This window comes from Rattus norvegicus, chromosome 7 (assembly GCF_021556685.1).
Source record: "Rattus norvegicus strain SHRSP/BbbUtx chromosome 7, alternate assembly SHRSP_T2T, whole genome shotgun sequence".
In the NCBI taxonomy this organism is placed as follows: Eukaryota; Metazoa; Chordata; class Mammalia; order Rodentia; family Muridae; genus Rattus; species Rattus norvegicus.
The window spans coordinates 60,511,921-60,536,441 of record NC_141540.1 but is presented as its reverse complement, the minus strand read 5'-3'; the positions used below and the strand labels follow the sequence as shown (position 1 = coordinate 60,536,441).

Genomic DNA, 24,521 nt, shown 5'->3' with positions numbered 1-24,521 from the left:
CTGCTGGTTTGTGGTGCAGTTTCATCTCCTGCAGTCAGTTTAGGGGTCACTGATGCTTTGGAGATGTGGAGCTGGCTGACTCTAGTAGCTGAAGATCGCACATTTTATTTCCTACAAATCAGACAATGCTTTTACTTTCATTTTTAATTAAGATTTTTAAGGGACTTGATGTAATTTATTGTTAGAAACAAAATAACCCTGCAGTACTAAATGCTATGCTAGAAGGAACAGTCCCTACCCTTGTACATTATCTGATTTTTGATGCACCTTTGTAAGTTGGCCTGTTGTAAACATGACTTGCTGTAAGAGAGTCCATGCCTCTGCATCTTAATCACCTGCCCTAGTTTCAGAAACACATAATGAATGAAAATGCAATATTTTAATTGCCCCCCACCCCCATGGTGCCACAGTGTATTAGCTTCTCTTGCCTTTCAAGGATCCAGTGTTGTTGTTTATAACCGTGTTCAGAAAAGGTCCTGTTCTGGATTTCATATCCCCTCTAGCATTTCTGCTTTATCTGCTATGTTAGAATCAAGACAAGATAACTGTTATTAAAGATCTTATCTCAAACATTTGTAATAAACTAGAGTTGTATTGTAGCAGAAAACATTTAGGTTTTATTTTAAACATAGAACATTTACAGATTTATTACAGCTAACTTACTAGGTCATAAAACAATAGAAAAAGACTGGTTTGTTTGTCTGATTCTGTAGAATTAGATGTTTGTTTGGAAAGCACAGTGTTCATTCCGTGGTTACTAAGAAGTGTGGAGCTTTAGTGTTCTTAGAGCTTTAATAAGAAAACTAGAACTGTGTGGTCACTGAAAGTGTATCTATATGTATGTGTGTGTGTACACTTATGTATGTATGCATGTATAGTTATGGTTAGCATCATTATCAAAGAACCTTCATATCTTATATCCTTAACAATTTTGTAATACTAACAAGCTGTGGAACAAATTTGGAAACCATTTCAAAGTACGTTTCTTATTTTGTATGTATCTTGAATCTTATAGTTTGGTTTTATTTGTTTTTATAGCAAATCCATATATATTGTAGACTTTTCTATTTGTAAATTTTATTTAAGGATTCAGTTTCATTGTAACATAAACCTCTTAGTTTTCCCTAGAATAAAATTATAAAAATGTTTGTTACATTCCATTTTAAGATTTAATAATTTGACTGGAGAGATGGCTCAGTGGTTAAGAGAAATTACCATTCTTGTAGAGGACACGGGGTCGTTTCCCAGAACCCACACATGCCCGCTCACAACCACCTTTATTACAGTTTTTCAGAGGTCTGATGCCCTTTTCTAGCCTCTTGGTACCAGGTACACATGTATCCTACATACATGCATGTAAGCAAAACTCACACACAAATAAATTAAAAAAAAAAAAAAAAAGCCGGGCAGTGGTGGTGCATATCTTTAATCCCAGCACTTGGGAGGCAGGAACAGGTGGACCTCTTGAGTTCTAGGCCAGACTGGTCTACAGAGTGAGTTCCAGGAGAGCCGAGGCTACATAGACAAAACGTGTCTCAACAAACAAAAAAAGATTTAGTATTTCATATTTCATGAAGTTTTAACATTCTAGGTATTTGCTAATAGGAAATTTATTTACTAGAAAACTTCTGGAGCTAGAGTGTTTTTAAAAATGAACTCTTCAGGAGATAATTAAAGTATTGTGTGGGGTTGGGGATTTAGCTCAGTGGTAGAGCGCTTGCCTAGGAAGCGCAAGGCCCTGGGTTCGGTCCCCAGCTCCGAAAAAAAAAAAAAAAAAGGTATTGTGTTTAGTAATTTCTAAAAATCTCCATTTCTACTTACAGGTCATCACAAGATAGTAGAACGCTTCTTGTCAATTGTCAGAATAAGAGTCTTTCACAGTCTTTTGAAAATCTTCTTGATGAACCAGCATATGGCTTAATACAAGTATGTTGTTATAGTCCTGTGATGTGTCTTTTCTCTGTATATCAGTTTGATTCTGTCATTTGTAGTCCTCACCCCATGGTCTCAGAGCCCACAGAGTGAGCAGGCGTATGTGGCATCTATGGCCCAGCACTGTGTGGCCTTATAGAGTAATACTATTGAGTCAGGTCTTCCCTTTTTCATGGTGCTGAGATAAGACAGCAGATTTTAATTAGGCTTTTCATTCATGTGAACGATCACAGAGTGAGATATTTCAATTTAATGATTAGAAAAAAAAGCAATCTGGATTTTTGTTTCACTTCTCAGTAGAGAGTGTGGATATTAGAGTGCATCTGATTCTTCTGAGCGTGTTCAGGTAGAGTCGTGATTTTGGCCAGGAGAACTCCCTGAACACTTGCAGGAGCCCTGATAGTTGTCAGCCTTCAGCCTCCTCTGCACATGCCGGAGTGCCTACTGGATTCTGGCACTTTGTCTTGACTTTAGCAGTGTGAAGATAACAGAAATGGAGATTTCAGAAAGGAGTGGGACGAGAGGATCTTCTTAAATAAAACATTCTTCTGAGTAATTATTCAATAAACAACCTTTTAGTAAATGTAAATTAGTAGGCTTTAGAAATAACCCCAGGCCTAGACATAGAAAAGACTTGGCTGTTTTCAGGACAGCTCTGCCCTAGAAATGTTTTTTGATATGAGCAGCTAATATCATTGGAGTAAACACCAGCTCTTACCTAAATAAACTGAGCTTTTAAATTTGTCTATCAAATATTTTGAGTTAGTGTGGTAATGCACACTTCAAGAAATGCATATCTGTATTTTTTTTGTGAAGGCAGGCCTGCTAGACAGAAGAAAGCTGTTGTGGGCCATCCACCACTGGCGAGTAAGCCCTGTGTACATCCTGTATGCAGATTGATTGAAGCCTGCAGAGCATTTGTTGATCAGCAATTCAATCAGTAGCATTAACTTGTCATTTATTATGCTATTGTAACTAAATGCTTTAAATTTAAAATGTTTTTCTGGAAAAAACCCTAAGACAATCATAGAATACTCTGTCTTAGCTCTGATTCCCCTCCTGCTAAAAGCTTTGCTTCTAAAAGCCACTTAGGGGATCGTTTGTTCCTTATATTCTTAATTAATAATGCTAATATTTTTTTCTACTATATAGAAAATTAAAAAGGATCCTTACACAGCAACCATGGTAGGATTTTCCAAAGTTACAAACTACATTTTTGATAGTTTGCGAGGCAGCGATCCCTCTACACATCAACGACCACCTTCAGAAATGGCGGATTTTCTTAGTGATGCTATTCCAGGTCTAAAGATAAACCAGCAAGAAGAACCAGGATTTGAAGTCATCACAAGAGTGAGTGGAGATTAAAGTAATCTAGTTCCTAACATTACAGTAGGGGAATGCATGCATAGCGAATACCGCAGAAGACGGAGCTCTTCATATCTGATTGCTGATTTATCTTACTATCTCTTCATTAACGCCTCATCTTCTCTGATGGCTTTGGTAATAATGAAGAAGTTATTTGTGGGGTGCAGAGAAGTAAAAGGAATGTGAGTTTGCCTGTTGTTGCCTGTTAGTTTTGTTTGTAGTTTGCCGTTTCTGTGTAGGTGCCAGAGGCAGCTGACATGACTCGGGCTTTGTTCTCCTTACAAGTCTCCACTAAGAACGATGGGTTTGCCTTGAATGGAAGTCAATCTTTATATAATATTCAACAGAGCTTTGAGTTTGCTGCAATTTGAAGCTTGTTCATAATTATAATAAAATCATAAATTTATAAGTTGTGGAACTTAATTAAAGGCTTTATCTTTAGTTAGTATTTTAAAATTACCAGCATCTATTAATTGAATAAAAACAGTATAGACGCCAAGTGGAATGATTATGTCATGAATCAATTTTGAGAATTGTAAACCTCACTTTGTAAGAAAAGCTAATCTTAGAGTGATAGTGGAATAATTGTATTCTATTTCTTCTTAATAATAAATATCTCTTTTTTTTTTTTTTTTTTTTTTGCCTCTTCTTTTTTTCGGAGCTGGGGACCGAACCCAGGGCCTTGCGCTTGCTAGGCAAGCGCTCTACCACTGAGCTAAATCCCCAACCCCAATAAATATCTCTTAATAATTTCATTTGAGGGTTTGTAGAATTGATGTTGAATGATTTTTACTTATGTAATTGAAGATGTAATGGCAAAACTATTTTAGTGATAAATACTTTGAGTCACTGCAATCTGTGAATTTGTTCTGAAGAGGGGAAATGGGTGGAGTGCGCCCAGTAGAAGAGCTCATTAACTTAAAACTGGTGAGAGGAGGGATGCGAGGAGCATTGAAGCTCAGACCTGAGAGACAGGGTCCGAGGGGTTTGTATTTATGCTTCGACTTCACTTACAGATGTATGAGAAGTGCTGCTTATTTTTCTCCCTGTTCTAGATTGATTTGGGAGAGCGACCTGTTGTTCAAAGGCGGGAACCAGTATCCCTGGAAGAGTGGACCAAAAGCCTGGACTCTGAAGGAAGACTGCTAAATGTGGAGAGCATGAAGCAGATGATATTCAGAGGGGTACTGCCTCTGGTGCTGACTGCATCAGGGTTTTGTTAGTTTATTTCTTTGATGAAAGATCTGATAAAATTTCTGTATTGATTGGGAAAGTGGGGTGCTTTCTTTCTTTCTTTTTTTTTTTTTCGGAGCTGGGGACCGAACCCAGGGCCTTGCGCTTCCTAGGCAAGTGCTCTACCACTGAGCTAAATCCCCAACCCCAGTGGGTGCTTTCAATGCCCTAAGTGCTGAGTTTTCGGATGTCCATAAGTCTAGAGAGGATAATCATTCTTATTTTATTGTGTGGGTTCTATGAGGAGCCTTGTAGAGTAGCATTTCCTACCCAGTAAGGTTGGCCTTCCTCCTCGGACTGCTCTCCACTGAATGCTTGTTTTGGCAGCTACTTCCGCCATCAGGGTCTAGACACGACACAAGAATAGTATTCATTGAATTAATTTGGGATGTAAAACTTAGGTATTAAGTTTCCCATTTATTTATATTTAAATTTTGTAAACTTAGGGTATTGTTTTTTGTGTTTTTAACTAATGTCATTAATATGAATACTTTCTTTAGGGTCTTAGTCATTCTTTAAGAAAGCAAGCATGGAAATTTCTCCTGGGTTATTTTCCTTGGGATAGTACCAAAGAGGAAAGAACTCAATTACAAAAACAGAAAACGTGAGTAAATGATGCCTTTATATGTTTACCAGAGACATTCAAGTAACCCACCCATACAAATTTTTCATGTGAAGATTGGGAATAGACCAGGAAATGGGAGGACAATTAGATTTCATTGTTTCAATTTAAAAATTAGAAGCAATGGAATTATTTCAAACCAGAAACACTTATTTAGAAGGATCTTCTTGTAGCTATGCTTGTGAATATATAAATATGATAGCACAAATTTCCTGTGCTAGCTTTGCATAAAGACAACTCTTTAGATACACATGTTATTAATTTCTGTTGGTTTATAATTTAATTATGAAGTTGTAGTTAAACGTATATTTGCTGTTTATATTACCTGTAAGTTATTTTCATGTGCTCACACAATGATCACATAAAAGAAAGCGTCTTTATTTCTTATTCTTGTAGAGAAATACAACTAACTTCCCAGGTATTTTTATGTCTGATTTTTAGTCTTACCTTTGATTTTAAACTATTCAGTCACTATGTGCATATCAAAAGTTTTTGTCCTTTCTTTTTTATATTAAGTTTTCTAGTAAAAAAACAGTAGGAAAACAACTTTTAAAGTTGGGTTTAAAAAGATATTTGAAATCTTGTTTATATTTATTAAAAAACTTTAGTGGCTCCAATATTTAAGTAAATGTAGAATCGCTTCAGGAATTGGAGTGTTTTCCGGTGTACTGAGAATGCGGGCAGCTGAAGTTCATCCCTTCTGTCTCCTGCTTCACGTGTGTCTAAGCACTTGACGGTCACGTCTGTAACTTACCACCATCGCCATCCGCTGACGAGTCTGTGTAGACACTCAAGTAAGCAGTGTTGCAAACACAAGGGTCATGCGTGTGCTGTCTCTGTCTCGTACAGTGACGAGTACTTCAGGATGAAGCTGCAGTGGAAGTCTGTCAGTGAGGCGCAGGAGAAGAGAAACTCACGCCTGAGAGACTATAGAAGTCTGATTGGTATGTCCTAGACACCATCCATATTGGGGCTCAAAAGAAATCTGAATTGGGGAGTGCATGGGAATATAACTTATGTGTAGTCTAGCAGGCCTGTCAGTTTAGCCTTTGTATATTTAAGTACTTACATACTATCATTCCACAATGTGAACTAAGAAAAGATTATTTCCTTATTTTAAAAGACTTATTTTTTTTTTATTCCTTGTAAAAGTGATGTTGTGCTTATTGTCAAAAAATTAGAAACTGTAGATGACCAAAAGAAAATAAAAATTTGTTTTTGCTACCTGGAGATAATTATGGTTAGCTTTAATGTGTCTCTCTGTGCACACATGCACATAATAAATAATACACAATTCTGGCCAGCCAGAACAACATAGCAAGCTTGAGTCTTAAACAGCCCTCTAAGTTATGCCTAGAGGTTGTAATAGTAAGTCAGGATTTTTGTGACATGGAGACAACCACTGCCACCTGTTGGCCATACTAGTTACCTGCCACCCCCGTAAGTTCCTTTTCTGCTTAAGGCTTGGGGGTTGGGGTTGGGGTTGGGGTTGGGCTTGGGGTGGGGGTTGGGGTGGGGGTTGGGCTTGGGCTCTTTTCATGGCTTGTTTGACAGTTCCATCTGAAGGCGCCTCCTGTGTCCGGTGTCAGTAGAAAAATGGTGATGGTCTATGTTGCCTTCTCTCTTGTTTGGACATAAAATGCCCAACCTAGAAAGGATTCTAGAAGTTAACTTGGTGAGGATTTGAAGGTTCATTTTTTTTTTGGAGCTGGGGAACTGAATCCCAGGGCCTTGCGCTTGCTAGGCAAGTGCTCTACTGCTGAGCTAAATCCCAACCCCTGAAGGTTCATTTTTTAATACATGTTGTATCATCTTCCCATTACGTTTTAAGCGATGGTAGCTCTTATTTTTGTGCCTCATTCCTGAGTAGCCTTGAACTCCTGATCCTGCTGTCTCTGCTTCCCACTTAGCTTAAATCTCTGTGTGACTTGAATTGAGACGGGTTTTCGTTCAGTTTGCTCATTTTTAGTGGAAAATAAGGGTTACTGGTTTTTGTTTAATCTGTCCAGATATTCTAGTGGATTTAAAGCACGCACACAGGTATGCACGCACACAGGCATAACCACGTGGGAGATAGATGGTTCACCGGGGCTTACTAGTCCTCTGGTCTTACCGTTTAGTGAGGCCTGGGTTCAGTGAAAACTCTGCTTCCAAAGGGGGTCAGATGGAGCAGTGGTAAAAACCTCTGGGGTCATGGAGGCACATACCCCTGTATGACATGAGTACCTGCAGACATGTATTCATGCATACACATCTCTGCATAGGAGGCTGAGGTTTTGTGGATCATAAGAAGATGGATTTAAGTGTAGTGGAAAACCATTGGAGCATTGTAAGAGTGTATTTATATTTGTTTTTTTGCTGCTATGTGAAAATGGGTCATATCAAGTTGTAAATAGGAATAAGAGAGCTATCTAAGATATAAACAGGATTAAAGAAGCTTGGTTAATAGGAGGTAACAGTCTAATTAAGAGATGGTGGAGGTGCAGAGTTAGAGGACCCATGTTGTTAGTGGAATAGGATGAGTCATTTCTTGACTAGCGAAACCAGGTGCTTACGATTGACAGTTAGGCTAATGAGAAGACTTTGGAGCTGAAGAGTAACTTGAGCTGAGTTACAGTTAATCAGCACACGTCGGTGGCTGCCTGCACGGTAGTTGTAGGGGGCAACAGCAGTAGGAGAATGACTGAGGCAGCCGCCAGTCCAGGTGAGAGGTGATGGCTGCCTGACGTGGGAGGCTAACAGCCCACACACTTAATGGAGGCTGAAGCAGCTGTGGTATTTTGTCCTGAAACTTGGAGGTGAGGGGGATTTGGGGCAGAGGAGACAGCAAAGTCTAGACTTAATTTTCGGGGACCCTGAAGGTTTAGAAGAGCCAGGACACCACTGTTGCTACAATGGTGTCAGTAGTGTGGGGGTGCAGTGAATTGGTTTCTGTGTGTAGTTTGAAGATTTAGTGTTCATTGCAGTCATGGGGAGGAAGGATGAATGCCATCTTATTTTTATTTATTTATTTATTTTTTTTTGGAGCTGGGACAGAACCCAGGGCCTTGCGCTTGCTAGGCAAGTGCTCTACCACTGAGCTAAATCCCCAACCCCTATGAATGCCATTTTTAGTGTGAACAACTGGAGAAATGGAGTTGTTATGCTTTCAGTTAAGGTGAGAAAAGCCAGAAGGGGGAGACAGGTTTGTAAGGGGCTATTTGGAATTCAGTTTTCGATAATAATTTTGGTATATATTGGACATTCACTAATTAGTATGTGGGACCTCAAGTGCTAGGTGAGTTAAGAGCTGGTGATAAGTTTAGGGTCACTAACAAACCAATTAAGAGACTGTGAAACAGTGATTTAGGAAAGTAGATAACATTTGTCAACCAGGCAGTTTGGTCAGAAGAGGCCCCAGGACTCAAGGTACTTAAGGTACTTTCATTTATAATTGGAGACATTATGGAGAAAGCAGGAAAGGAAACAGGCAAGAGAGGAGAAAGGATAACACAAAACCATGGTTTCCTAAAAGACTGATGAACGTGGTTCAGAAGAGGGGCTGATGTGTCCAAAAGGCAAGGGCTTTTCGTGTGGACAGTGCTGAGATGAACAGAGTTTGATTTTAAGGAGTGCCTTGTGCATTGTTGGGCATGACAAGATCAACCTGAGTTCAGGAGAACAAGAAAGAACTTGGACACAGCACGTGCATGTTTGGCAAACGTCTGTAAACAGATGGAGAGAGGTTGGGGCAGTAGACAGGTGGGATTGTAAAGGGCACAGTGCATGCCGTGCAGTGCAGTGAAGAAAGCTGACCAAGGGCAGGCACCCAAGAGAGCCACATGTGGAGACCAAAGGACAACTTTTTATGGGAGTTGGTCCTCCAGGAATTTTTATTTCATTACTTAAAGCTGGACAAGTAAAATTAATAAGAAACTCTGTGCTTATATCAATCTATCTTTTAAATATGTGATTTCTTCTCTAGAGAAAGATGTCAACAGGACAGATCGAACAAACAAGTTCTATGAAGGCCAAGATAACCCAGGTCTGATTCTGCTCCACGACATTTTGATGACCTACTGCATGTATGACTTTGATTTAGGTGAGTTCCCTGTGTCTCGACTTGAATAAATACTTGTATGTGCTTGCTTTAGAATGTTATCAGCTGACATGGACGTGGTATTAGAAGCTTCTAAGGATGTGTGACTCCAGAGCAGCCACAGGGGCACTGTGGGGTTATTTTAATTTTCATAGTGATAGCTTCTGAACGTTACTATCTCACCTGAAATCGTTTTAGGGATTTGGCCATAGCTAGCTACATTTCTTTTGATGAAGCTACCCATTTTTCCGCTGGGTGTTTAGCCTTGCTTGTGATAAGTAAGTGTATGTAAAAACCGAAGATGGTGATGTTGTATTAATTTCCAGCTTTGAGAAGTTGGGAGAACCGGGCAGCAGGGCTTGAGGTGCTCCATTGTTGAGTGGACAGAAACTCTGGCTGAGGTTAGATACATCTTACCTGAGTGCTTTGAACCAGGGGTGGTTCCCTTTCTTAGCTTTTTGGACTTGAGAGCTTATCTGGAGGGTCTAGCAGGGGAGGGAAACTGCTCAGGTTCCTGTCCTGGGAACCTTCTTTTCAGTATGAAGTCTTCTCCACTGTTTGCAGAGTGCTGAGGGAGGGGGCCGCCAGCCTCCCAGCTGAGTCCCTGCTGCTTGTCAGTGGGGTACAGATGGAGCCAGTTCTCCCTCACAGCAAACTTTGGATTTTGAGTGTGTACATAAGACTTCACTTATCCCTAATCTGGAAAGTTGAAATGCATTAAAACCTGAAACTTTCAGTCCTTAATGAACTATTTGGAATAGTTGAAGGTTAGGAATATCTTGAAAAAAATTAGTAAGACATTAAAAATATGTTTGTGGAGAAAGTTTGAGAACCATTGTTTATGCTTTTATCTTTTTGGAGAAAAATAATGATCACCACTCTCAGGCGTAGTGTGAACTATTCTGTGGGTCCTATCAAAAGTAAGTCATTAGGACTGGCATGTGTGTTTTGAAGAGATGCCGTGTTCCGAGGTTCAGTCTGTTATCACCATGGATAGGAGCATGGCACTACACAGGCAGACATGGTGCAGGAGCAACCAAGAGTTCTATATCTTGATCTGAGCAACAAGAGACTGTCTACTGGATGTAACTTGATCATAGGCGACCTCAAAGCCTTCCCTCACAGTGACACACTTCTAGGAAGGCCACGCTTCCTAATAGTGCCATTCTGCATGGGTCAAACATTCAAACACATGGGTCTGCTATGGGGGATGCCTATTTAAACCACCACAGGAAGGGACACACGATGACATGGATGACACCAAATTAATACTGGTTTGTTTTGAGACAGTCTTACTATGTATCACTGCCTGGCTTAGAACTTGATATGTAGATCAGGTTAACCTTAGCCTTGATCTGGTAGTGATCCACCTGCCATTACCTCCTAAATACCGGGATTAAGGGCATATGACCATGCCGGGCACTAACGAACCAGTTTTTAAGCAGCAGGAGAAGTTGAGCTGGTTCTTTCCTTAGCCATCAGCTTATTATAAATAGTAGGAAGTGCTCGTTCCCGAGCTGCTCCCCGACACAGACATCAGAAGTAGTGTTTTCCAGTTTACATAAGTAGAGCTTTCAAGTTAACCTTGAATTATAAATAACGTTCTCTTCATTTCTTGCATTTCTGTAATTAAACCTTGGTTATGGTTCTCAAGGCTTCAGCCTCTTTAATGGCAGTATGTTGAAAAATTAGAGGGCTCTAATTAAAATACAAAAATATAGCCAATCCTTTCTGCCATTCTATAGTGAGCTTCATACTGGATGATTGAAAAGTATATGGAATGATTTTCAGGTTGTAAAGTGCCGTCATACTTGCTTTGGTTTTAATTTTAAATTATAATAATAGGTTTTTGTGAAGTGAGACTGTCAGTCCTACTTTATCAGTAAAGTTTATTGGTTCAGAAAGTGATTCAAGGTTAAATAAGAAAATACTTGATCCAGGGTTAGAGACTATAATCTTCATTGCTGGTTTGCAATCTTCCCTTTATACCAGCAGTTCTCAATTTATGGAGGTCGTGTATTGTCCTGCATTTCATATGTTTACATTACATTCAAAACAGCAAATTACAGTTATGAAATAGCAACAACAACATTTTGTGGTTGGAGTCACCACAACATGAGAAACTGTATTAAAGGGCTGCAGCATTAGGAAGGCTGAGAGCTCCAGCCCTCCAGCCCATTGCCATGTTAACATGGTAACACCATAGAGTAGGACCGTTTCCTAAGAACTGGTGGCATGCGCTCACTCTCCCCATGACAGTTTTGAGGTAGGAATCCACGTGTGGCCTTGCATTCTGCCAGGAATACGTAAACGGTTTGCTGTCTCCGTTTGTCCACACCAACATAACATTCCAGTCCAGCATTTCAGGTATCTGGAAGGTAGTTAAGGGTCTCATGAATAACTCTGGGTCTCTTGAAACCTAGGAGAGCTGTTTGGCAGCCAGTGGACCTCATTCCTGGGCTTCACTGTACTGTATCTGAGGCAGTAAATTGGTAAATTTAGTCATGTTGGCTTGTATTCTCAACTCACGGGCGAGTAAGAGAACTTCACTGAGTTCAACCTTGATATTTTGAAAGTAGGTAAAAGTGCATTAAAACACGTCCCTGCAGCTCGATACGTGATTACCATGCCACTCAGAAACAGCCGATCTTTCTCATATACTTACTAGAGTAATATCTTTATTTTTTTTTTATTTATGAATGTATCTGCCAGTTTCTTATTCATAGAAAAGGAATTTTCAGATACATGGTGGTGATACGCACAACAGGATTCATAAAATTTAGGTTTTCAGAGACTTCCCCTTCTTCTTTTTAGGATATGTGCAAGGAATGAGCGACTTACTTTCCCCCCTTCTGTATGTGATGGAGAATGAAGTGGATGCCTTTTGGTGTTTTGCCTCTTACATGGACCAGATGGTGAGGAGAGGGATTTCTTCTGTACCCAGACCGACTCTGAGAAGTTTAGTGGGATTAGTGCGTAAGATTGACGGTAGGATCTCGCTAGTAGGAGGGGCTTGAAATGTGCACTGCATAAGCTTGTTTTAATTCTTTAACAACCTTTCAAGAGGCTGGGGAATATTAGAATTCTCTTTAATATGAAAATGGATAATAATTGTTGGTAGTGTAGGAATTATCAGGATCAGCAGATGCTTCTGTTCTGTCAGTGAGCCATGCATGCCACCATAGACAGTCGATGACTAGATGAATTTAGTTTTGTGAGCCTCACACTAGTTTCACTAAGCTTAGCATCATGCTAAGCACTCTACTGGCCTTCAGTGACTGTCTTGGATTTAGGATGCCATCACTAGCAGTGTCTATATGTATGTATTGACACAGTGTTTTGTATGTCATTATTACTGTATCTTTGAGACATTAGAACAGAGCCACTGTTTACAGAGATCTGTAGCAAAGTCTTCTCAGGCACTTAGAAACTGATTTAGGGCAGGTGAGTGGGTGGAGGGGAGTATGAGCAGGGAAAGGCTTATGTGCGATATAAGGCCCTAACCGTAAGGGTCAATCAACTAGATGCTGAGTTTGTGGTACACACTGAAATGGCTTGCTGATGTGGCATAAAGACTGCTGTGCAGTTATCTGTGGTATACTTTTTAACTCAAGGTTTCGGGAGGGGGATTGCAGATTTTATACTGAGAATGGCTTCTAAACAGTTTTGCTAAAGTACTATTGGAAAACTGTGAAGGGAGAGTGTGAAAAGTTGGTCTGAGGCTTTTCACTCTAGCAAAGTTGAGGCCTCCGAGTTAAAGGGTAAGAATGCCTGAGGAGGTTTGAGAGTATTTGTTGTAGGGCTTTGGTCATTTCTCAGTGTAGACAGGGAACCTACTCAACCTTGATGACTGTTTGAATACTTCACATCATTTATCAAACCTTTCACTTCCAATAACTTTCTTTGTGGACTGTATCTGTTGATGTTTGATCATATAAAAAGTCAATACTGTGATATTTGTAAATACTTAGATAGAAGCCTAGTATAACCTTACACATACCTTAGGTTTTTTTCCAATGACATTTCAGAATGTCTTGTTTAATACAATATGGATTTCCATATCTGCTCCTGCATTCAGTCGGCAGCAGAGTTAGTTAGGTTACAGCCCTTGTGCTTGTGAGACAGCTGACTGCAGGATGGGAAGTGTTTTACTGTGGTCATGGACTCGGCTCTGACTTCCACATTCCCTATCCTTAGGAAGCCTAAAAGGCACTTAGGTCTTTAAAGTGAGATTTGTTTTAAATCTAAAATCGGTTTTGTTCCATATTCTTATTTGAAGGAAGATTTAATAATGGAAATAACTTGATAACGATTTATGTCCCAGAACATAGGTTCCCTTTTCTAAATAATTTATGCAGCATAAGGAAGACTGTTGGCTATTGGTCAGTCAGCTGCTGCCGTTCCCTGTATTCTCTTTATCTAAATCAAATAAACATGGGTAGAAAATGAACCTGGTTTTAGACCAAGGGTATCTTCTTTTTTGTCTCTCTTTAGTGATGCTTTTGGTATTCATTTACTTGTTGTTTATTTAGCAAAACCAGTACAGTAGAGGGCCGGCATTTATCCTTAGATTATACTTTTAGTTATCAATAATCATGTGTTTTGAAATATATTGTATGGTAATTATTTTCTTTTAAAGCATCAAAATTTTGAAGAACAAATGCAAGGCATGAAGACCCAGTTAATCCAGTTGAGCACCTTACTCAGATTACTGGACAGTGGATTTTGTAGCTATTTAGGTAAGTCGAGGGACAGCAACTACGAAGCAGGTTGTAGGGTAACACCTGTAAGAGTGTAAGGAACTTTTTTCAACTTAAACTATTTTATGTGTATGAATGTTTGGCTCGCATATCTCTGTGTGCACTATGTGTGTGCCTGTCTGATTCCCTGGAGCTGGGGTTGTGGATGGTAAAGAGCCACCTTGTAGGTATTGGGAATTGAACCCAGGTCATCTGTAAGAGCAGCAAGGCCTTATAACTGCTGAGCAGTCTGTCCATGCCCCATATGGCAACCTTAAAGACAAACACTCCACTGCTCTTGCCTTAGTGCTTTAAAGAGTAGACGTGTTAAGATTACTTCATATAATTTTGTTTTCATACGGTTGTGTATTTGTTTAGTTTTTTTTTTTTTTCTTTTTTCTTTTTTTCGGAGCTGGGGACCGAACCCAGGGCCTTGTGCTTGCTAGGCAAGCGCTCTACCACTGAGCTAAATCCCCAACCCCTTTGTTTAGTTTTTTAAAAAAAGTTACCCTGTATATTTCAATTGCTTCCTTGAATTGATAGACTGTAGTCAGACATATAAGGTTTCTAGTAACATGAATAGAGAAAATTTGAATTTGAGGAAGGTTCCTTCTTTCTGACATATTAGCATAAGAGTAAACCATATTTTTTTTTTCTTCTATATAGAATCCCAGGACTCTGGATATCTGTATTTTTGCTTCAGATGGCTTTTAATCAGATTTAAAAGGGAATTTAGTTTTCTAGATATACTTCGATTATGGGAGGTAAGTTCTTAACGTTATTATGGAAAGAAACAGTTTACTCTGTGTAAGGTGTAGTATATTCTCATAGCCTCACAGAAGCTTCTGAGGAGAGTGAGCTTGAAAACATGTCTGTAGTCCTCCGCCACAACTGATACTCTAGGTGCAAGTCTTGGTGTTTTGGATTCTCCTTCAAAAACAGCACTGTGTGATTAAGAACTATCTCAGAAAAGAAGTGTTTAGATCATTTGCTATATGTAGCCTTTATTTGGTAGATTTGACTTTATTGGAATTTTTATTTTTAAATTTATATTCTTTGAGTTTTTGTTATAATTAATTAATTTACTATAGTCCGGACTGCAGTTCCTCCTCTCTTCTGTTCTCCCAGTCCTTCCCCTCCCTGCTCCCCATCCATACCTCTTCCCTTCTGGGAAAAGGGGAGGCCTCCTTAGATACCAACCAGCTTTGGCACATCAGTTGTAGTAGAACCAGGATCCTCTTTATGGAGGTTAGTTGGGGCGACCCAGTTACAGAAAAGGCAAGTGGTGTAGTCAGAGACAGCCCCAGCTCCCCTGTTAGGAGTCCCACGTGAAGGCCCAGCTGCACAATGTTACGTATGTGCAGAGGGCCTAGGTCAGTCCCATGCAGGCTCCCTGGTTGGTGGTTCAGTCTCTGTGAGACTCCATGTGCCCAGGTTGATTCTGTGGGTTTTCTTATGGTGTCTTAACCCCTCTGGCTCCTGCAATCCTTCCTCATATTTTGCAGAATTCCCCAAGTTCTACCTAATGTTTAGCTGTGGTCTTTGCATCTGTTTTCATCAATTGCTGGGTGAAGCCTCTGATTATGCTAGGCCCCTGTCGGCAAGCATGGCAGAATAACATTAATAATGTCAGGGGTGGGCTCTCTCTAGTGGCATGGGTCTCAAGCTGGACCAGTCATTGGTTGGCCATTCCTTCAACTGATGCTGCATACCTACCCCTGCACATCTTGTAGGCAGGACAAATGTAGGCCAAAGGTTTTGTTTCTTTGAGGTATTATGCAATATGTTTTAATTGTATTCACTCCTTCCTCAATACTTCCCAGATCCAATCCCCCTTCCCTATCCACCCAGTTTTGTACCATACACCCTCTGCCACCTGCCACCTTCAAGACCAGATATCCTTAGTTATGTGGTCTTTCTCTACTCTCTTGGAGAAACCTGCCTCTCCTTTTTACAGCAGCCACCGATTACAATGGCTCCACAGCTGGGGACAGGACTGTGTGCTCAACCCCCTCTCCATTCTGGGGTTTTGTCTGGCTTGGGCTTGCACAGACTTTGTGTGTGGTCACAGCCACTGTAGTTCAGATGTGCTTCTTCCCTGTGTGTCCGTAAGAGTATTTCTTGGTAGCCTTTCACCACCTCTGACTCTTACACTCAACCCCTCTTCCACATGATCTACCCTTTGGAGGGGTGCAGTATATATGCCCCCGGGGTGTGTGTGTGTGTGTGTGTGTGTGTGTGTGTGTGTGTGTGTGTGTGTGTGTGTGTGTGTTTCGGCTGCCACTAGAAGGTATGACCCCGATTTCTGGTGGGTCTTCTTATCTCAAATGATCAGTCAGGGAACTCCTCCACAGCTATGTCTAGCAGTGTGGGTTTTAGTTGATTCCAAAGTAGTCAGATTGACAATCAAGATTAGCTATCATAGGTATAAACTCAGAGGACTCCATAGCCTCCTTTAGAGCTACCTGCTCATTCATATTCATTGTTGCAAAATGAATTAAATATTCTAGGCAGCCCATATAAAAAACAAGGTAGTCCAGAGATTTGCTACAAGCTGTGAGCCTATACTGGGCAGGTTTTGGGCTATTCTACCTTACATCCCAGCCATCTGTCCCTTGTTGCTTGCTGTTTCTTCAGACCATGTACCATGGTCCATCTCCTTTCATGGTGGCTTTCTCTTCTCTCCCCCACCCGTCTCTAACTATAACCTCCCGTCAGGTAACTGAGAACCCACCTTTCTATTTACTACCTAATCATACATAGCCTTTAGCCCACTTACCTTGGGGAGCAGTGCTATGTAACATCAGTTAGTGTGGATGAAGTATCTCCTTGCCAGGGGTGGAGGGCACCCAGATCTTGGGGACCTGTATTTAGCATTTGAATACATAGCAGCACCAGGCCAGCCTCCTACACATTGTTGCTCTACTTATAATAGCCAGGAAATGGAAACAGCCTAGCTAACGGTCAGCTGATAAATGAATAATAAAAATTGTGGCATATTTACCCAATGGAATATTATACGCTGTTAGGAAAATGAAGTTTGCAGGTACATGGATGTAGCTGGAAACAGTTATTCTGAGATGACCCAGACCCAGAAAGGCAAACTTCATGAGTGCTCTCACGTTCACCAGATACGTGTGTTGATTTGTAGTGCCCATAGTGGTCAGGAAATTAGATGTGGTGGTGGTGGTGGTGGTGGTGGTGGTGGTGGTGGTGGTGGTGGTGGTGGTGGTGCAATTTCAAGGGAGTGGAGATAACATCCGTTGATAAAGGGTTAAAAGGGAATAAGGAAACAGGAAGGAAGGGTTAAATGGGTTGGGAGTAGAGAAGTGGTAGAGGAGGGAGTATAGGGAAGGAAAATGACATTTAAAGACCTTTCAAAAAACATGTGGGTGTGGTGTGTGCTTGTATTTAAACACATACAAGCACACCCAGTTAAAATGGAATCACTGCCATGTGTCCTAACTGGCTAACAGGTAAGCCCAATGCCAGGACTAGGTTGCTTCTTTTGGAGTACTTGGCTACTGAGGTCCTATAGGACATATACACCCCCACTCCGCTCTTGGTTACCCTCCAGAACTTGATGGTAAAACTCCAGAGTCACCACATTTTGAATCATAGAACATGATGAAATCAAGCTGGTACTCAACTTGAAAGCTTCATTCCTAATCATAGCTATCGTAGTACTGGAAGGTGTTAGACATGCCCCAGAAGAGTATTCATCAGTCATACCCATCTGGGAACCCTGTCTAGAAGACGTGGCCTCTGGTGCAGTAGTGGCCCAGACATCATGTGCTACTTTCTGGTTGAATTGAGACTTGGTTTAATGGAAGATTGTGTTATAGTTTGGGTTATAGGCTGAGGTATCACAAAAGAAATGGCTTGTGTTTTTCAAAGTTACAGCACATAAGTAATAAATACAAAACAAGCATACCCCAAATGCTGCTAACTTTTCTTTATTTTCTAGAAAGGTATAGTTATTTCTCTTTAGTTACTACCCTTGTTCTATTTCTCTATAAAGGAGATTAATCATTCTGTTTTGTTGGGTGTGGGCCTCTTTTTCATTTTGTACTTGGGATAACTTTCAAGGGGAAATAGAAAATTACTATTTTTATCACCATTCGTTATGAGTGTATGTTAATAATAGATCTAGCACGCTTTTAAAAAATTACAACAGGAGTATAATATCTTAACTATTGGGTTATACAAACTAAGAGATGCTAGAATTTCCACCACATATGTTAAGAACTCCTTTCCAACTGGGAACTGATTTCCAGGCTACCGTTAGAGAGAGCTGTGTCAGTTGAAGGATATTGCTTTGAGCTGATTGTGTTCTGCATGGATTCAAACTTAAATGTGTATCAGATATGTGCAGTTAGAACCTGAACTTTTTTGTTACAATTTGTTTTCATACAATATACTTTATTCCATGTTTTCCCCTCCCATAAATCCTTCCAGATCCTCCTCACCCTCCTCCCCACCCACTCTTTCTCTCTCTCTTAAAACACAACAAACAAAATGTAGAGTTGTTTGTGGCAGGAACTCCTGGTCATGAGCCTGCCCTGGAGTGCGAACCCTCACTCTTTAAGGTGAATCAAAAATACCATTACCACTTAGCTGGACTAACTAACTCCTTACTCTTTCTTTACCAAATTGTTTGAAACTTTGAGGTTAACTGCCTTGTAATTAAAGTTTTCAAATTGGGTTAACTTGATTTATTCCTTATAAGAGTAAAAAGCATCTCAGCTATGTTGTATTAGTGTCCTTTGTACGGTTTTTTTTTTTTCTTCCAAGAAAAGATGTCATTAAGTATATTAGTAGGGGGAGTAGAGGTCTTGAATCTGTAAGCCCCAGCCCACATTTAGGATAAAATGTAGCAATTGCTTAAATGCCTATGTAGCTGGGTGTTCATTTTTGGTAGTCCCTTCCGTTTTTGTTGGAATCTGAGATACTCTTCATGTTGAGCTATGATGTCACACAAGGTTTTCACTGTCTACAGTGGAGAAGCCTCTGATGGTGTTTGCTTCTATGTACTGTAGTTAGTGCCTTTTTTAGTTTATAGGATTCAGTTCCCTCTTAAATTTTTTAAGGACTGACTATTTGTGAGAAAGGTCAGAAAGTTCTGAAAAAGTATTGGAGCTGGATGTAACGTGTACCTTTTATGGCTGTCCTTCAGAGCATGGCCAGTAGTCTGTGACGCTGCATTGTCAGTTGCTCTGTAATTACGTGCCCACCGTGTCTGTCGAATAGTAAGCTTCATTTTGGTTATTTTATAGCTAAAGGTGCGACTCCTTCACCTTTCATCTGTAGAGAATTGGACTGTCCCAACGAGGCATCTTTACTGCCTCGGAATTAGCATGTATCTTTGAAGAAATAGTTTAGAATTGATTTTGTTTACTGGAAACTTACATTTTCGTAGGTAATGTGGACTGAACTGCCCTGTAAGAATTTTCATCTTCTTCTGTGTTGTGCTATCTTGGAATCAGAAAAGCAACAGATAATGGAGAAGCATTATGGCTTCAATGAAATCCTTAAGGTGGGTCTCCTCTCAGTGTAGATCGTAGTGCTTTCTCTCTGGTCCTCATGTACCAAACATTTCTTTGGAGTGTTGTTGAATCTCCTTGTGTCCCTAACACCAGGTGTGGGACTAACTTGGTCCAGGAGAATGACACTTGGGTAAATACACATTGGTCAGTTACTAAAGAGTGGTTATTTGGGAAAGAAAAGAAGTTCAGCGGATGCTCTTTTATAGAGTTTTTTTTAAAAAACAAGCTAATTGTCTTTTCCTTGTAACTTTGAGTTAGAAGACTAGATGACTGCCAGGTTTAATGTTTTGTAAGCTTATTAGCTATTCTTTGTCTTCAAAACTGAGTGTAATGAAAGATGTATTGGATTTTCTGTGAATTTGTAATATGTGGATATTTTTATATTATGGGTAATATCTGTAATGCAGTATAATTGGTAATAAATTGTTTATGTTGTAGAGTATAATAGAGCTTTCTGTTTTGATTATCATTCTCTTTTGTTGATTTTTTTTTTTAGCACATCAATGAATTGTCCATGAAAATTGATGTTGAAGATATACTGTGTAAAGCAGAAGCAATTTCCCTACAGATGGCCCAATGCAAGGTAGACAGTGTTGCAAATAATTGCAATATTTTTCTCCTGCTTTTTAATCAGCTAAGAAAGATTTCCTTATGAGGAAAACGAATGGCAGTCAGCAAATGGAGGGCAGAAACAAAGCTTTTATTTATTTACTTTTGTAAGTTTACCTCACTTAATTGAAAACAGTTGACTAATTATGCCAGATTGGAAACATTTAATTGGCAAAATGGCAAAAGTAATGAAAATATTTGTACAGCTGGAGACTGTAGAGTAAGTGGTAATACATTATCCAACTTAATGAACGTAACAAGAACTCTTATTAAATGTGCAACATCCACCGCCAAAAATAGGTGCTAATCAGAACAACGGATGGCAGTTTGTCTTCCTGCATTTTTATCAAATTAGTTTTTGTTTATAAAAAAGAAGACATTTTTTTAATCTGAATTTAAACCAAGTCATTCATAGTTGGCCTTTTATTCTTTATTTTTTTCCTAAGTTTTATTTTTAAGCTCAAACAATATCTTTTTAGAATTATATTAAAGCTAGAAACTCAAGGGCAGGCAAGTGGTAAATGTCAGCAGCTGCTCAGAGGAGGCGGTGGAGGGACAGAGGAAGAAAAAGCCAGGCTGTTCACCGTGCTTGGAGGTCAGCAGCCATTGGAGGGGGGACTGTGGAGAAGGAGTTCTGATGCATCACAGAAGCAGATTTAGGTCCTGGTATCAAAAGGAAGGGGGAAAGGGCAGGGAAGGATGGTTGCAGCTTTTTTGTCTCCTGTCCTGCCCAGCATCTGAGGGAAGGGGGGTAGGGTGGGGGAAGAGACAGGGAGGAAAGTTGCAACTTTCTGTCCTAAGCCTCAGAAACACAGGCAGACCCAGTCAAACCCCACAGTTCATAACGACAAGTAGAAACTGCTTTGCTTTAGTTTGATTCCATTGTTGTGACAAAACACCCACTAAAAGCAAACTAGAAGAGGCCTGGGTTTATTTCAGTGCACAGGTCAAATTCCATCATGGAGGGACAGCAGAGCAGGAATTTAAAGCAGAAACCGTGAAAGGATATTGCTACCTGACTCACTTCCAGGCTCCTGCTTACTAGTATTTTTAAATTGTGTGTGTGTCATGAGCATACGAGTGCAGATGTCCTTGAAGGCCAGAGATGTTGGTCCCTGAAGAGCTTGAGTTACAGGCAGTTGTGAGCTAACAGTCTCTCTAGCTCCCTACCTAGCTTCCTTCAGTGGCCTGGTCCTACCCAGCCCAGGACCATTTGTTGAGGGAATGCTGTAGCCCATCATGGGCTGACTCTTCTACATCAATAACAATTGAGATAACCCCCCACAGACATGCCCTCAGGCCAGTCTGATACTGGGCATTCAGTCTCTCAGTTGAAAGTCTCCTCAGATGACTCTAGACTCTGTCAAATTGACATTTAAAGCTAACTAGGAAAATTCATGAGACAAAATAGATGGCTAAAATTTCTTTTGGAGGGGTTGGGGATTTAGCTCAGTGGTAGAGCGCTTACCTAGGAATCGCAAGGCCCTGGGTTCGATCCCCAGCTCCGAAAAAAAGAACCCCCCCCCAAAAAAAATTTTTTTTTTTTTTCATTTGGAGTAGAGGGAGATGAAGCATATGCAGCACTTGCTGGCATTTCTTCTAGGCTCCGCCCAAAATGTTACCTAGCAACAGCCAGGTAGGAGCCTGGCTTGCAATAAAAGGACTGTTTGGTGCCCCCCCCCCTCTTCCTCTCTTTCTCTCACTCTGTCCCTTCTTTTTGCCTCTATTTCCTTTTCAACCCCCCTTCTCATGCCCCCAAATAAACCATTCCTCGTCCCTCCGTGTGGGTGTGCAGAGGCTCCTCCTCCCGCCGCATCAGCTGCTACGTCACAGCACTTAGCCAGTTAAAATGAATGTTCAGACTCTGAAGTCACGCTACTATTCAAAGGTTATTTTGTGGGTGTTTTTCCTCAGTTGTGATTTTATATTTGATTTTTTCATACTCAGGAATTGCCCCAAGCAGTTTGTGAGATCCTGGGACTTCAGGACAGCGAAGTTACAACGCCAGATTCCGACACTGATGAAAATGTTGGAACTCCTTGTCCCGTATCTGCATTTCCAAGTAGCACCTTGCCCGTCGTTGCTGCCAGCGAAGCCAAAGAGGACAGTCCAGCACAGACATTAGCATCCCCAAATGCCTGCAGACTAACACCTGCATGATCATTGTCTTCCGTGTTTTAAGAGATAACTTTGTTGCAATTCCTTTTTAAGTACATGAAAGGTAGACATTTACAGTCTTGGTATTGATCATGCTTTAAGTTTTATGGAAAGACAGTGTACTGATGTTCTTGCATTAAAGCTTTACAAAGTTTTAAACTAATTATTTTTGTAGTTACTTCTACCAAATAGCCTTTCCTTTTCAATAACATTCCTTAGTATTTTTATAGCTAAGCACATCTTATTTTGTTGCTGATGAACCGGTGTTGGATAAATATTACAAGTGGATGCTTTGGAAATTACGCACTTTGAAAAGCGTTCACTGTGTTTACTCCTTAGTGGCTTTGGACTTGATTAAATTAAGTGTTGAGCCTTTATAAAGCATTCTAAGCTGAGAAGTAGATTGTTACTCGGTGATGAAATTTAAAATACAAACAAATTTGGTTTTTCTATTGTTTACAACAATACTCAGCTTACCTATTTATGCTGGTTGAATGTGATTTAAATAAGAATTTTTACCAATGTAGTTAGTCGTGGATAAAGAACCATTTCAACCTTAGCAACTGGATTGGCAGTATGTTTTTTTACAAAGAACTTTTCTTTACTTGTATATAGGCTATATATACGTACTATTTATGAGTATAAGAAAGCATAGTCCTATTTTCTTTAACTGAATAAACTTGACTTGATTTATATAAGCTGATTCAACAAAATTAATACATGGCTTCAATATAAGATCTTTTTCAAAACTATTTTCTTAACTGAACATTTATTTAATGAGACTACATTGAACCCTGTCTATACCTGGTATAAATCACTGTAACCTCTTTACTAATAATGTTTATTATCTTTCCTAATACTGCACTAATTGGTTAATCGAATCTTTACATTTTTTAAAATATTCTTTGCAAAAAGCTTATGTCAAAAATTTCCAGGCACTGTTATGAGTCTCAAAGGAATATTTTTTGTATATGAATGAAGCTGTTTTTACCATGCAGTGTTGCATGTTTTTAAGTTCTGTGGAATTACCATAACAAATTCCGTTTTAATTGTAATTTGTTAACTCTTGTACATATCATTAAAATAAAATCAAATTTAAATTAGTGTTTTCAGTTACATTACACTTAGAAACAGCTGGTTTTTCATCAGAAGAAGAGTGGACCTCAACATGTCATGGTATCTCATTTCTTGAAGCCATGATTTCAGTGCATTGTGGAAGTGATGAGAAGCACGACGACTCCTTTTATACTTGTGCACACTGTTCATCAGTGTGCACGCTCACCAGTCACTGACGCTGCTGTCCTGTGATGGTCGTGTAGATGGGTTTTTCTTCCCCACAAAGTAAAGGTACCAAAGGAACTTTTACCCTAGCTGAGTATTAGGGGCAGTCATGGCCCTAGAACCGATAGACGTGGGTTTTTAATATTGTGTGTTATCTCTTATCAGTTAATAATGTAAGCCTGTTCAGAAGACTGAACTGCTCACAAACGTAGCACCTCCAGCCTTTCATTTCCTGCCATTCAGGAAATTACTCAGAACATCTTGATGTCCTCCTCGTTCTTCCTGGACCTTGGGTGTTCGGACGTTTTCTACGTAATACAATATCTACTTCAGATTAAAGAGAATTTAATATGTTTCATAAGTTGAACTTTTGTCAAGTTTTGTTATGAAACTGCTTGTTAAAATATTTTTACTAGAAATGCGTATTCCTGTCGTGCAGTTTTTATATGGACATGATAATGCATTGGCGTTGGTAAAGTCTTAATCAGCCTACAGAGTCCAGCTAGAAATACCAGGTAAAGGAGCTTTCAGGGTGTCGCTCAGGTGAACTTCTTGGCATAACCTTTGAAAAGATGATTTCAGTGTTCACAAAATGTTCATACACACAGGGTTTTAGTGTATGTATAATACATCTCTGCATGTAGAATATGTGTAATGTCATGTGACACATAAGGATGTTAAAATTTAGATTGTTTATTTTACCTCCTTGGGTATTCTCAATTTTTATTATGAGTGTATGAGAAACAAGACGGGGATCTGTACTCATGTTTCTAGACTTTCCATCTCTTCATGTAGAAAATTTCAGTCTTGGTTAATTAGAGAGTCAACTTTTTTCTGCAGTGCTTTTGGGAGAGGGATGGTTATCGAACCATGACAGTGCCCAGTGTTTAGAATGGGCACTGAGTCTTACGGGGCAGCCCTGTATTCCCATCCCTGACATAGTTGTGTGATGTGACCTC

General features: G+C 39.9%; 1 protein-coding gene across 7 annotated transcripts in view; it reads left to right on the top strand.

Annotated features, from left to right (window-relative positions):
* Nucleotides 1-23,384, top strand: part of Tbc1d15 (TBC1 domain family, member 15) — a 55,539-nt gene extending 32,155 nt beyond the window's left edge. For 2 of the 7 annotated variants that reach the window (NM_001427231.2, XM_087558489.1), the window contains 13 exons: nucleotides 1,824-1,926; nucleotides 2,749-2,799; nucleotides 3,085-3,282; nucleotides 4,353-4,481; nucleotides 5,031-5,134; nucleotides 6,002-6,096; nucleotides 9,117-9,233; nucleotides 12,045-12,145; nucleotides 13,870-13,969; nucleotides 14,636-14,733; nucleotides 19,389-19,505; nucleotides 20,012-20,098; nucleotides 22,072-23,384. In NM_001427231.2, the coding sequence (NP_001414160.1) occupies nucleotides 1,824-1,926; nucleotides 2,749-2,799; nucleotides 3,085-3,282; nucleotides 4,353-4,481; nucleotides 5,031-5,134; nucleotides 6,002-6,096; nucleotides 9,117-9,233; nucleotides 12,045-12,145; nucleotides 13,870-13,969; nucleotides 14,636-14,733; nucleotides 19,389-19,505; nucleotides 20,012-20,098; nucleotides 22,072-22,284 (1,513 nt within the window). In that variant the 3' untranslated portion in view covers nucleotides 22,285-23,384. Of the gene's footprint in view, nucleotides 1-839; nucleotides 978-1,823; nucleotides 1,927-2,748; nucleotides 2,800-3,084; nucleotides 3,283-4,352; nucleotides 4,482-5,030; nucleotides 5,135-6,001; nucleotides 6,097-9,116; nucleotides 9,234-12,044; nucleotides 12,146-13,869; nucleotides 13,970-14,635; nucleotides 14,734-19,388; nucleotides 19,506-20,011; nucleotides 20,099-22,071 lie in introns of those variants that run through there. The other 5 variants (NM_001427232.2, XM_087558487.1, XM_087558490.1 and 2 more) reach the window with 4 other exon arrangements.
* The last annotated feature ends 1,137 nt before the right edge of the window (nucleotides 23,385-24,521 follow it).